At 42.6% G+C, this 13,777-nt stretch overlaps 1 protein-coding gene across 2 annotated transcripts; it reads right to left on the bottom strand.

Moving 5' to 3' along the window:
• Positions 1-619: 619 nt before the first annotated feature.
• Positions 620-13,776, bottom strand: LOC110534492 (F-box only protein 8). Of its 2 annotated transcripts, XR_002475130.1 has the most exons (7): positions 13,526-13,776; positions 8,685-9,082; positions 7,793-7,919; positions 7,111-7,229; positions 6,802-6,998; positions 3,448-3,612; positions 2,123-2,184 (listed from the first exon to the last, which is right to left on the bottom strand). XR_002475130.1 is itself a non-coding variant. In XM_021619371.2 (6 exons), the coding sequence occupies exons 2-6, from the start codon at positions 9,071-9,073 to the stop codon at positions 1,997-1,999; spliced, it is 1,020 nt and encodes a 339-aa protein (XP_021475046.1). In that variant the 5' UTR covers positions 9,074-9,082; positions 13,526-13,776; the 3' UTR covers positions 620-1,996. The 2 variants fall into 2 exon arrangements, 1 of the variants encoding a protein (XP_021475046.1); XM_021619371.2 differs by lacking the exon at positions 3,448-3,612 and having other exon boundaries at positions 620-2,184.
• Position 13,777: the final 1 nt, after the last annotated feature.

Raw genomic sequence — 13,777 nt, 5'->3', positions numbered from 1 at the left:
ATATGTGAGAACTAAATAGTGTGATATATATATATATATATATATATATATATATATATATATATATATATATATATATATATATATATATATATGAATCAGAAGACAGCAGTGTGGAGAGAAAACACCCCCTGGTTAAAGTGCTCACTAGTTAGTAATCATTAAAAGAAACAATCTGGTAGTCCTGGGTCACGTGCAATACTGAACACTGCATAAAGAAATGTCACGAATAGAGCGGACTTGATTCCTTATTCTACATGTCAGAGGTATGTCTGATCTAGATGACATATTTCTGGACATTTGTAGCAAATAGAATCAAGCCCTTCGAGTCACTGGGGAGAGGTTGGGAGAGAAAGAGTGACGTTGCAGTCATAGAATAGAATAGAGATTGACAGGAAGATTTAAACATGATAGAGGCATCAGTCCAGAGTCACACACATAAAACAAATCACAAGATAAATGTTGTCCGCAAAGGATGGTGGGAAAGATTAATGTTCATATCTGTGGTGTCACTTATGCTGTTTACACAGGCAGCCCAATTCTGATCTTTTTCTTCACTAATTGGTCTTTTGACCAATCAGATCTGGACGTGAAAAGATCAGATTTGATTGGTCAAAAGACCAATGAGTGGAAAAAAATAATCAGAATTGGGCTGCCTGTGTAAACGCAGGAAATCGGTGCTAGAGTCAGTGCCGGGATGTGTCCCAAATGCCACCCTATTCCCTATATAGTGCACTGCTTATGACACGAGCCCTATGGGTCCTGTTCAACTGTAGTGCAACACATAGGGAATAGGATGTCATTTGGGAATCAGCCTGTTTTTAAGGGGTAGAATGCTTGTCAACACAAAAGGATAAAGTAACATAGATACCTTCATTTACCAACATTACCTACCCCAGCTTGGGCAGAGGTAAAAATTCACTGAACAATTGTCCTCAACTTTGACACCTATTTTTCCATCAACAATCAAGAGCTGTATTACCAGTGTTGTGTTCATTAGGCACCAAATAGAATAAAATGGATTGCAACATTGAGAAACAAAATTGGACTTGTCCAATAAGAAACATTTATTTTCGTCTTCCGTAGGTGAAAAACGTTTTCAATTTTGCACACTAATTAATACGACCCAGCCGAGATGCATGCAGATGAGAGTTCACATTACAAACTCAAAATTGGATGCTCTGAGATTCCCATGGACATTCTACTCATCCACATACATCAATTCAGAGTATGACCCATGGCGATTACTTTACAACTCATAAAATACTTTGGAATGGACGCAAATAGACCTTTGAAGTTCTCTGCTAAAAATAAAAGGATTCCATGTTGTAAATGTGGTTGGATTAATTATTGTTGTGCCTCTTGGAAATTCATATTCATTCCATCCAATTGAATCCAGCTCACAAAGTTAAGGACAAAAATGCAGTGGAGTTTCTACCAGCCCATTAGTCCTTATTTTAAGTTCCTCTAAATCGTAAAAAACATTCCAACAAAAACAATAATTTAAAAAAGAAAACTAGAATATTAAACTCAAGAGTAATTCACAAAACAAAAACGGAGTATAATGTGAACCACAACTGCTAATTGTTGCTGTAGTAATATTCAGTCCTTGTTCATAGCATATGTTTAACTTCTTCTTGACTTCGTTAACATACTGGAGCTACACTTCTGCGTGGTTAAGCTGGAAGTAGTTGGTTATATTGTCATATGCTACTTTTGTGCTGAATATACGTCTAGCCTGTCTGAGGCTATATCTCACACCTTAAGATGTCACTTCATGTGGGCGGGCCAAATCGCTACGCTACTTGGTCTCCATTGGCTCTACAGCCGGAGAAGAGATTGCCTCCCACCCAGTATGGAAACAAGCATCATTGCTAGCAGTACAGGACCCTATATTAAGAATGACCAGCAACAACTATTGTCCAAAGTAGTATCTTGCATCAGTGCAATCACTGGTTCATGTATTCACCGACTTCCACTCCTCATCACTTCCCGGTTAGGCCGCCACATGGCCGATGAGATAGATGTTGTCGTAAAGATGGCCGACAAAGTCCTCGCTGATGTTCTGGGCAGCGTGGCGCGTGTTGCGGATGAACTCGCGTTTGGACATCTTGTTCTTGACGTGCGGGCTGGTCAAGTCTATAGACAGCAGGATGAGCGAGTAGCAGAGCACATACACCGCATCTGGAGAGGAGAGATGGACAGAATGTGAGAGAGGTCAAACAAGTCCCAGCACCAAGCATACAATGAAAATTAAGTTGTATATGGAGCTGTGAGGTGGCAGCTAGCCTAGCGGTTAAGAGCGTTAACCCAAAGGTCGCTGGTTTGAATCCTGGGCAGACAAGGTGAAAAATCTGCCGATGTGACCTTGAGCAAGGCACTTCGTCACCCTGGATAATAGCGTCTGCTAAATGATAAATATATAAATAAATAAAAGTGATGGTGTTTACCTAAAAAATTATTTTAGACTTAAGATAAATAATGGCCAGCCCCAATGTTTTAGTTGATGTCTTTCTCAGTCCAGCATACTTTCTCTGTTCATTGTGTGGTCATCACTTGGCTGAGAGGGTGGGTGGGAGTTTAAGAACAAATGACAGGGAGACAGAGCGAAGGGAAGACCAGAAAAGAGCATCAGAACAAGAGAAGGGCAGATAAAGAAAAATAGCCTCATAATGACGTGTCTACAAAAAAAACAAACACACATTCTGAAGTGTGAATAATATTCCTTTACAGGACACATAACAGGGAAGGAAAGAGACATGTCTACTCATATTCTCAGACCTTACAGTGTGGGTATCAGCCCTGGTTCTGGGCAGACTAAGAGGGGTTGAACAGGGGGTCTCTTTAGAGTGGGAGAGAGCGAGAGAAAGTGTGAGAGCGTACATCTCCGCTTCTCCTTTACTGCTCTGCCAATTCTATCGCCAGTAAGTTTATAATAAATCAGCCGGCTTCTCCTCCAGGACGACGCAGAGCGGCCGAGAACCGCACCAGATGTTATTACAACTCCGTTCTGTGATAGGAGAGTGAGGGCAGCGCTCCAGCCAAACACTTTAAACCCGTGGGATTATTGTGGCTTAAGGGACCAATGACAGTGTTAGTACAAAGATTTCTCACACATTTGAATCATGCAACAAGGACAGGACAACTTGGGTCAAGTGCAACATCAGAGCCCTTTGTAAATTACAGAGGCATTGTGGGGAGATCAACAGACGAGAGAAGACCTAAAGCCTGTGGGATTTGTTGAGCCTGGACCCTGAGTTAGGAGTTGTTCAACTGTGGCAGAAACTGGCAGGTGGTTGCAGGCGCTGTTGACAAGACAAGACCAGACAGACGCATGATGTCAGGTGTTTACAGTGACATCACCTATTCCTTTTAGCTCCTAGTGGAGTAAAGGGCCTTTTACAGTACTTGGGTCTTCTAGGGCTCAGTCCTCTAAAGCAGACCTACTGGTTGAATCCATCTGTCACTGCGGCCCCACTCAGCCCAAGCCATCTCACTTGGGTTGAGGTTGGGTGATTGTGGAGGCCAGGTCATCTGATGCAGCACTCCATCACTCTCCTTCTTGGTCAAATAGCCCTTACACAGCCTGGAAGTGTGTGTTGGGTCATTGTCCTGTAGAAAAACAAATGATAGTCTCACTAAGCCCAAACCAGATGGGATGGCAAAATGCTGTGGTAGCCATGCTGGCTAAGTGTGCCTTGAATTCTAAATAAAAATCAGCAACAGTGTCACCAGCAAAGCACACCCACACACCTCCTCCTCCATGCTTCACGGTGGGAACCACACATGCAGAGATCATCCGTTCACCTACCTGCGTCTCATGGCGGTTGGAACCAAACTCTCAATTTCATGGCGTTTGGAACCAAAAATAAAAAAATTGGACTCAAATGTCCATTGCTCGTGTTTCTTGGCCCAAGCAAGTCTTGTCTTCTTATTGGTGTCCTTTAGTAATGGTTTCTTTGCAGCGATTCGACCATGAAGTCTCCTCTGAACCGTTGTTGTTGAGATGTGTCTGTTACTTGAACTCTGAAGCATTTATTTGGGCTACAATTTCTGAGGCTGGTAACGCTAATGAACCTATCCTCTGCAGCAGAGGTAATTCTGGGTCTTCCTTTCCTGTGGCGGTCCTCCTGAAAGCCAGTTTCATCATTGCGCTTGATGGTTTTTGCAACTGCACTTGAAGAAACGTTCAAAGTTAACATTTTCCAGATTGACTGTCCTTCAGGTCTTATAATTCTTGTCAAAATATGCACTTGGTCCTTTACCAAATAGTGCAATCTTCTGTACACCACACCACCCCTACCTTGTCACAACACAACTGATTGGCTCAAACGCATTAAGGAAAGAAATTCCACAAATTAACAAGGCACACCTGTTCATTGAAATGCATTCAAGGTGATTACCTCATGAAGCTGGTTGAGAGAATGCCAAGCGTGTGCAAAGCTGTCATCAAGGCAAGGGGTGGCTACTGAATCTCAAATATATTTTGATCTGTTTAACACTTTTTTCGGTTACTACATGATTCCACGTGCCATTTCATAGTTTTGATGTCTTCACTATTATTCTAATGTAGAAAATAGTAAAAATAAAGACAAACAATCAAGATGTGCTTTAAGTGCAGATTTATCCTTAAATTTAACAGTTTTGTAAAAATTATTGTATGAACCATTTAGGAATTACAACCATTTTGTATACATACTTGGACAAACTGACAATCAAATTAAATTACTTAATACTTGGTTGCAAATCCTTTGCAGTCAATGACTGCCTGAAGTCTGGAACCCATAGACATCACCAGATGCTGTGTTTCTTCCCTGGTGATGCTCTGCCAGGCTTTTACTGCAGCAGTCTTCAGTTCCTGCTTGTTCTTGGGGAGTTTTGCCTTCAGCAAGTGAAATGCATTCTCAAATTCGATTCAGGTCAGGTGATTGACTTGGTTATTGCAGATTATTCCACTTCTTTGCCTTAAAAAAAGTATTGGGTTGCTTTCGCAATATGCTTCGGGTCAATGTCCCTCTGCACTGTGAAACACCGTCCAATGAGTTTTGAAGCATTTGGCTGAATCTGAGCAGATAATATAGCCCTAAACACTTCAGAATTCATCCTGCTGCTTTTGTCAGCAGTCACATCAATAAATACAAGGGAAGCAGCCATACATGCCCACGCCATAACACGACCTCCGCCATGCTTCACAGATGAGGTGGTATACTTCGGATCACGAGCAGTTCCTTCCCTTCTCCATACGCTTCTAATCATTCTGGTACAAGTTGATCTTTGTCTCATCTGTCCATAGCATGTTGTTCCAGAAATGTACAGGCTTTTTTTTACATGTTTTTTGGCAAACTCTAAAGCTGTGTTCCTGTTTGAGGCTTACCAATGGTTTACATCTTGTGGTAAACCCTCTGTATTCACTCTGGTGAAGTCTTCTCTTGATTGTTGACTCTGACACAGATACACCTGCCTCCTGGAGGGTGTTCTTGATCTGGACAACTGTTGTGAAAAGGGTTTTCTTCACCAGGGAATTCATTCTGTCATCCACCACAGTTGTTTTCAGTGATCTTCCAGACCTTTTGGTGTTCCTGAGCGTTCTTTCTTTCTAAGAATGTACCAAATAGTTGATTTGGCCACACCTAATGTTACTGATGGGTTTGTTTTGATTTTTCATGCCTAATGATGTCTTCCTTCAATGGCAAGGACAGCTCTTTGGATTTCATATTGAGGGTTAACAGCAACAGATTCCAAATGCAAATGCCACACTTGAAATCAACTCTATACCTTTTATCTGCTTACCTGTAAATTAACTAATGAGGGAATAACACACACCTGGCCATGGAACAGCTGAGCAGCCAATTGTCCAATGACTTTTGGTCCCTTAAAAATGGGGGGGGGCACATAAAAAGTGCGGTAATTCCTACACCATTCACCTGATTTGGATGTAAATACCCTCAAGCTCATATTCATTCTTTCATTTTAACTCCAATATGCTGTGGTAGACAGCTAAAGCAATAATAACAACATGGTCAATGGCCAAAAATGTATGATCTGACTGTATATATTTGAGTATTTTACACCCTTTTTCTCCCCAATTACAATCTTGTCTCGTCGCTCCAACTCCCCAACGGGCTCGGGGAGGCGAAGGTCGAGTCATGCGTCCTCCAAAACATGACCCACCTAACCGCACTTCTTAACTCATGCCCCCTTAACCTGGAAGCCAGCCGCACCAATGTGTCAGAGGAAACACCGTTCAACTGACGACCGAGGTCAGCCTGCAGGCACCTGGTCCGCCACAAGGAGTCGCTAGAGTGCGATGAGCCAATTAACCCGGACGACACTGGGACAATTGTGTGCCGCCCTATCACGGCCGGTTGTGATCTATAGTGACATATCTAGCACTGCGATGCAGTGCCTTGTGCCACTCAGGAGGCCCATATATTTTTATATAAAAATAAACATTTCTCTTACAAAAGTAGTGTACTGGGCCTTTACTAGTCCTATATTAGCAGACCGATATAGCACTCTATAGCGCGGGCAGACGGCTAGATCATCGGCAAAAAAGAAAAACAAACATTGCAGCACCCACACACATCTTGCCTCTAACTCAACACCTGTCAGGTCTACAATTCCCATGAATTAATGTATTACTACAATTCCCCCCCACTAAACATCCTGTAGAACTACAACTCCCTCCGCTCATATAGGCTGAATTAACATAACACGCACCAGAACTACAATCTCCTCCACTCATCCGACTTCCCTAAACACCCTGCAGATTAGAACTACAACTCCCTGCAGTGCACTGACCTGGGCTGAGACCCACATCCCGGACCAGGACAGGGTTGCAGGCGCAGAAGCGGTGGGAGAACTTGGTGATGAGCGTCTCCAGATATTCGCCCCTCTCCTCTGGGGCGTGGATGTGCCTGAAGAAGTCCCTCAGTGCGTTGGGCAGGAACTGGTTACTGAAGTTGTGCAGCGTGACCAGCTCGTCCAAAACATCTCTCCTGCAATTAGAGACAAGCCAATAAGAATTTGAAAAAAGCCCAGTGAGAATTTGAGAAAAGCCCAGTGAGAATTTGAGAAAAGCCCAGTGAGAATTCAATAAAGAAAACCCACCTCTCATCTAGGTATACCCTCAGCATTTTCCAGTTGAGCGTGCGAGTGCAGAAGATGAACTTGGCCAGCTCCTTGGGGTGGTCCACCAGTATGCCTTTGGACATGAAGTAACTGATACCCTATTGGGGGGGGGGGGGGAGAAAGAGGGATTAGAGGGGGAGAGTAGAGACCCAGCACCATTTCAGTCCATCACACAGCTATCACATGCCCTTTAAGTGGCTGGCCATAGCGAGCCTAATCCACTTAGCGATACAGACAGACCAAAGAACGCCATTAGAATGTTCCACAGATTCTCAGGAACCAGGCTTTGACCTGCAGTGACCTTCAAGGCTGATGTCTTTCAGAATGTATGCATCGGCAGTAAACAAGTAATTTAGCTGGTAGTCATTTGTCTTCAAGGTGGGCTGAAGTGTGGTGGGTTTGATGTGTAAAGTGTGGTGGGTTCAATGTGTACTCACTATTTCTAAATCATATTTTTTTTGTGGTAAAAAAAATCAAGAATCAATAACGTAGTGAAAAAAAGCGAATTGGTCCATATACATATATATACTGAACAATTTCCCGGAAACAGATTAAGCCGGCTTTATCTACGTCCGGGAAACCGGAGTGTTTCAGTGGGGAAGTGGTGCTTTAAAAAGGTGGACGAGGCATTTGGGATAAAGGTGAAAAAGAGATGACTTACCTCCTGATGGTTAGCGTTGAACGTCAGACTGCCTTCATCTAGCATCATGTAGAGTCTTCTATATGAGAAGCCATAGGGAAGCCTTCTATTGTAGATGGAACAGTGACCCCATGTGGACTTACACAAACTAGGGCACAGCCAGAGAGAGAGAGAGCGAGCAAGTCAGGGAACAAGCGAGCAACAGAAAAAGGGAGGACTGCAATTAGAAACATGATCACCCAATCAACTCTTTGAACCATTAAAGAAAAGCACATTGTCACACAGAACCTGGTACATGTTATACCTACTTGTGGCAAGCACCATTTAAAAATGGTTAAAAACATAGATTAATCTGTAATGGTGTATCAGGTCCTGTCCTGCAGCACACTTCTCATTGGCTGCGTTCACACAGGGAGCCCGATTCTGATATTTTGTCCAATAATTGGTCTTTTGACCAATAACATCAGAACTTTTCACGTTTTTTAAAAAGCTGATCTTATTTGGTCAAAATACCAATTAGTGATAATTGTTTTGAATAATTCATTCTGAACACCCACTAAATGACCAAGTCAGTCTACTACTCACCCCTGCTTCCCTTCCACAGACCCTGTCAGTCTACTACTCACCCCTGCCTCCCTTCCACAGACCCTGTCAGTCTACTACTCACCCCTGCCTCCCTTCCACAGACCCAGTCAGTCTACTACTCACCCCTGCCTCCCTTCCACAGACCCTGTCAGTCTACTACTCACCCCTGCCTCCCTTCCACAGACCCTGTCAGTCTACTACTCACCCCTGCCTCCCTTCCACAGACCCTGTCAGTCTACTACTCACCCCTGCCTCCCTTCCACAGACCCTGTCAGTCTACTACTCACCCCTGCCTCCCTTCCACAGACCCTGTCAGTCTACTACTCACCCCTGCCAGAGGTACTCGTCGTGGCCCAGGTCCTGCCACACGCAGGATGCCAGACAGAGGTCTGTAGCGTTCAGGTAGGACAGGATGGTGATGCTGAGCTCTGGAGGAAGCATCTCCAGGTCTATGAAACCCTGCTGCTCCTTCCCCCGGCGGGCACGCAGCAGCTGGTAGATGTCTGCCCCTTGGCAGTGCTGGGGGTGGCGCCGCGGGTGGGGGTGAGGTGGCAGGTCGCCCACCCCGGGGGAGGGGGGAGCCTGGCCTGGGTTAACCCCCATCTCCATCCCCAAATCCTGGGGATCTCCGTCAAGGCCAGGTCCAGCATCCCAGTGCTCTCCGTACTCCTGCTGCAGCTGCTGGTTCCTGGCCACCCTCCACAGCCCCTGACCCATCTGCAGGATCTGGTGTATAGGCAAGACAACACAGGCAGCACAGTCTGCATGTGTCACATAGGGAATAGGTTCCCTCAGGAGGAATATCAAACAGAAGTAGCTCAGTGGTCTAGTTACTAGGCATTAAATTGGGAATTTCCTGGCCATCCAATCTGGCCTTAAATAGCCATGTACTCTTATAATCTCCACCCGGCACAGCCAGAAGAGGAGTGGCCACCCCTCAGAGCCTGATTCCTTTCTAGGTTTCTTCCCAGGTTCCTGCCTTTCTAGGGAGTTTTTTTCTGTGCACCTACATCTGCATTGCTTGCTGTTTGGGGTTTTAGGCTGGGTTTCTGTATAGCCCTCTGACATCTGCTGATGTAAAACGGGCTTTATAATTACATTTGAGTGATCCCAAAGTCCTATTTTAACAATCCAATATAGTAACGGAGACCATCATTCTACCTTGTTTAAATGTTTGGGCAGCTGGATTACTTCCTGGTTAATTTAGTCACTGGCATGGCAACAGCTGATGGTAGGCATAGCAGGCTAACTCCAAGATAGCTATGCTGAGTCACTGAAGGGCTCAGCGGTTGTCACAAAATAGAGAAACATCCGTGACGGGTTTATTTAATCTGGATTCAGACCCTAGCTGTTTGTCCGCAGAAACATCTCAACGATTGCCTCTACTTTCATGTGTCATCTCGCATACATTAGCCCAATCAAATCAAAGCAATTGCTTCCTGAAAGTGCACTCTGGAACAGTCTCAAGGGGTCGAGGCAGATTCTAATGTGACTTTACACAACAAGCCATTTCGAAATATACTGAACAAAAATATAAATGCAACAATTAACGATTTTGCAGAGTTACAGTTCACAGATTGACGTGGTATTATTTTATAAACCAGAAGTAGCCTCAGTTAACCCGCTAGGTGACATGCATTCAACTCTCTCCGACTCCCCTGTCAGTCAGTCTCAGTGAGTGGGTTTGTAGCTTAATTTCTAATTCTTGTGTTTTAGTCATACATTTGTTTCCCCTTTAACTTAGCTCGGATAGAGCTTGTGAGTAAGCATTTCACTCTAAGGTCTACTACACCTGTTGTAGTTGGCACGTGACAAATAACATGTCAGACAGTTTACACTACAGGCAATCTTCTCTCTTGTAATAGCATCTTAGAATGGTTCAGAGCGGAATCATAGCCTGGTCCCAGATTTGTTTGTGCCATCTTAACAATCACCACAGGAGTTGGCGATTGTTAAGACAGCCCAAACACATCTGGGATCAAGCTAGAATCTTCCATCCCTGTCACTACAGCTGAATGTCAATTCCAGCCTATTTAGCCTACCCACTGCTCGGAATTCCTCACGTTCTCAATTCTCTGTTTCCCCATGTGATGTGGGCATGCACCTAGGCTTCTCACCGCTACATTGCTCTTGTTATTCAGCATTCCCTGCTTGCTGCTGGAGCATTAAGACTGTAGGCTGCTCAAAAAACACACTTGGGAATGTCTTAAAGCTACAATATGTAACTTTTTGGGCAAGCTGACCAAATTCAAAGAAATGTGTGTTCTAGATATGTCAGTCTCATTAAAAGCAAGTCTAAAAAGTGGTAGGTATGTTCTTTGTAAGCTATGTCCATGATTCCTGTTATGTTTATTTTTTAGCATCTTTTACTTTTGTACACAAGCTTCAAACTAGGTGTCGACCGATTAATTAGGGCCGATTTCAAGTTTTCATAACAATCGGAAATCGGTATTTTTGGGCGCCGAGTTCCGATTATCATTTTAATTAAATTTGTATATATTTTTTAATTTTATACCTTTTATTTAACTAGGCAAGACAGTTAAGAACACATTCGTATTTTCAATGCCTGCCTAGGAACTGTGGGTTAACTGCCTTGTTCAGGGGCAGAACGACAGATTTTCACCTTGTCAGCTCAGCGGCTCCAATCTTGCAACCGCACAGTTAACTAGTCCAACGCTCTAACCATTGCACTCCACGAGTAATCTGCCTGTTACGCGAATGCAGTAGAAGCCAAGGTAAATTTCTAGCTAGCATTAAACTTATCTTATAAAAAAACAATTAATCATAATCACTAGTTATAACTACTAATCCAGTTTAGCAGGCAATATTAACCAGGTGAAATTGTGTCATTTCTCTTGCGTTCATTGCACGCAGAGTCATGGTATATGCAAGTTTGGGCTGCCTGGCTCATTGCGAATTAATTTGCCAGAATTTTACGTAATTATGACATACATTGAAGGTTGTGCAATGTAACAAGAATATTTAGACTTGGATGCCACCCGTTAGATAATATACCGAACGGTTCCGTATTTCACTGAAATAATAAACATTTTATTTTCGAAATGATAGTTTCCGGATTCGATCATATTAATGACCAAAGGCTCGTATTTCTGTGTGTTATTATGTTATAATTAAGTCTGATTTGATAGAGCAGTCTGACTGAGCAGCAGCAGGCCCGTAATCATTCATTCAAACAGCACTTTCGTGCGTTTTGCCAGCAGCTCTTCGCAAGCACAGCGCTGTTTATGACTTCAAGCCTATCAGCCTAATGGCTGGTGTAACCGATGTGAAATGGCTAGCTAGTTAGCTGGGTGTGCGCTAATACTGTTTCAAACGTCACTCGCTTTTAGATTTGGAGTAGTTATTCCCCTTGCGCTGCAAGGGCCACGGGTTTTGTGGAGCGATGGGTAACGATGCTTCGAGTGTGGCTGTTGTCGATGTGTTCCTGGTTCGAGCCCAGGTTGGGGCGAAGAGGGGGACGGAAGCTATACTGTTACACTGGCAATACTATAGTGCCTATAAGAACATCCAATAGTCAAAGGAATATGAAAAACAAATGGTATAGAGAAAAATAGTTCTATAAATACTATATTATCTACAACCTAAAACCTCTTACCTTGGAATATTGAAGACTCATGTTAAAAGGAACCACCAACTTTCATATGTTCTCCTGTTCTGAGCAAGGAACTTAAACGTTAGCTTTTTTACATGGCACATATTACTTTCTTCTCCAACACTTTGTTTTTGAATTATTTAAATCAAATTGAACATGTGTCATTATTTATTTGAGGCTAAATTGATTTTATTGATGTTTTATATTAAGATAAGTGTTAAATAAGTATTAAAATAAGTGTTAATTCAGTATTATTGCAATTGTCGTTATTACAAATAAACAACTTTTTAAATATATATATATATATTTATATATTTATTATTATTATTATTTTTTATTTATTTATTAAATCGGTCGATTAATCAGTATCGGCTTTTTTGGTCCTCCAATAATCAGTATCGGCGTTAAAATCATAATCAGTTGACCTCTAATTTAAACAGTTGAAAATACAAAATAAATTGGATATGGAAAATATATTTCACAGCGGTTTAGACGGTACAATGATTCTCTACACTGACTGATTATTTTGTCAAACAGAAATTAGGAAAACTATTAGAATTTTATGTTGCATCTTTAAAGTTGACACGAGTCTGTCTACTGGTTATATGGTGAGAGGGTTACTGTAGGTCATAGATGGTCCTAGACATGTAGGCCTAGACTAGGTCTAGATACATAGCCTAAACTGTTTGGATTAGTTCAACTGACCTAAGGGTGCATTTGTTCAAATGTGGATTGATGTCTTACTGTCATACTTATGACAGCCTGGCTTGCTAGTCAATTATTTTAATAATTTTCTGAACAAATAATTCAGTAGAAAGAGCAAACTTGCACAGTGCATGGTGTGATCACATTGGCTGAACTGATGTATTGGGAATGCACAGGACAGGCATATGGTTGGTCTAAATTGGTAGTTGGTTCATGGGGTGGGGCATTCAAATTAGTTGGGTTTGGGGGGTGTTTTAACTGAATCTGGTGTTTGCAAACATATCATTTGAGTTTAAAATGAGCAACTATCTACAGTGGGTTTTGACTTCTTAGTGATGGAAAAACAGGTGGTAGCCTACCTGTACGGAGAATGTTGTACCCAATGTTCTGTGTACAGTCGATAAAGTGACGCACAATACAGATTCTGAGAAATAATTCTGATCAGCTGTCTACTGAATGTACAATCTTTAACAAACTAATGCAAACGTTTCGCTAGTGAGAAGGACATTCATACATACCTGTAGTCATGTAATAAGAACTGTCTCTTGGTGAACAGAGGGACCATACTCTGTCAAGCACTAGAGTTATGTGCCCCATCGTCTGTAGACGTTTGCCTAATTCAGTAATTGGATAAACTGTCATACAAAGTCAGACAGTAGTGGGCTGGAAATACGTTCAGTGTCTTGCTGTAAACAACATCAACATTGAAGTTATGTTCAGAAGCTTATATATAATAATTTCACTATCAAGCCAAATTGACCTAAAGCCCTCGCCTTTCTTCAATATAATTATTACAAGCCAACCAGCCATCGTCTTGTCAATGACCGACCATTGTAACCAGCGCCACCTACCTGAATTGTATGGAAGATTGTACCGCCGCCGCGACGTATACACAGTCCAGAACGTAAACAACTTCGGTGGGAATAGTTTTGGGTCTTCTACCGGTAACCAGATGTTCCCATCTCCGCTGAATGCTGGCCAAAAATACCCACTATCGTCACTGTTGTAGAGAAAAACTGCTCACAAAGTGACAACAGGCCTAATCTGCCCCTATCACTCAATATAGGGCTTCCTCAACTCCTCCTTTCTCCCTCCTCTTTTCA

Source organism: Oncorhynchus mykiss, chromosome 10 (assembly GCF_013265735.2).
Source record: "Oncorhynchus mykiss isolate Arlee chromosome 10, USDA_OmykA_1.1, whole genome shotgun sequence".
Classification (NCBI taxonomy): domain Eukaryota; kingdom Metazoa; phylum Chordata; class Actinopteri; order Salmoniformes; family Salmonidae; genus Oncorhynchus; species Oncorhynchus mykiss.
This window is presented reverse-complemented; position numbering and strand designations above follow the sequence as displayed.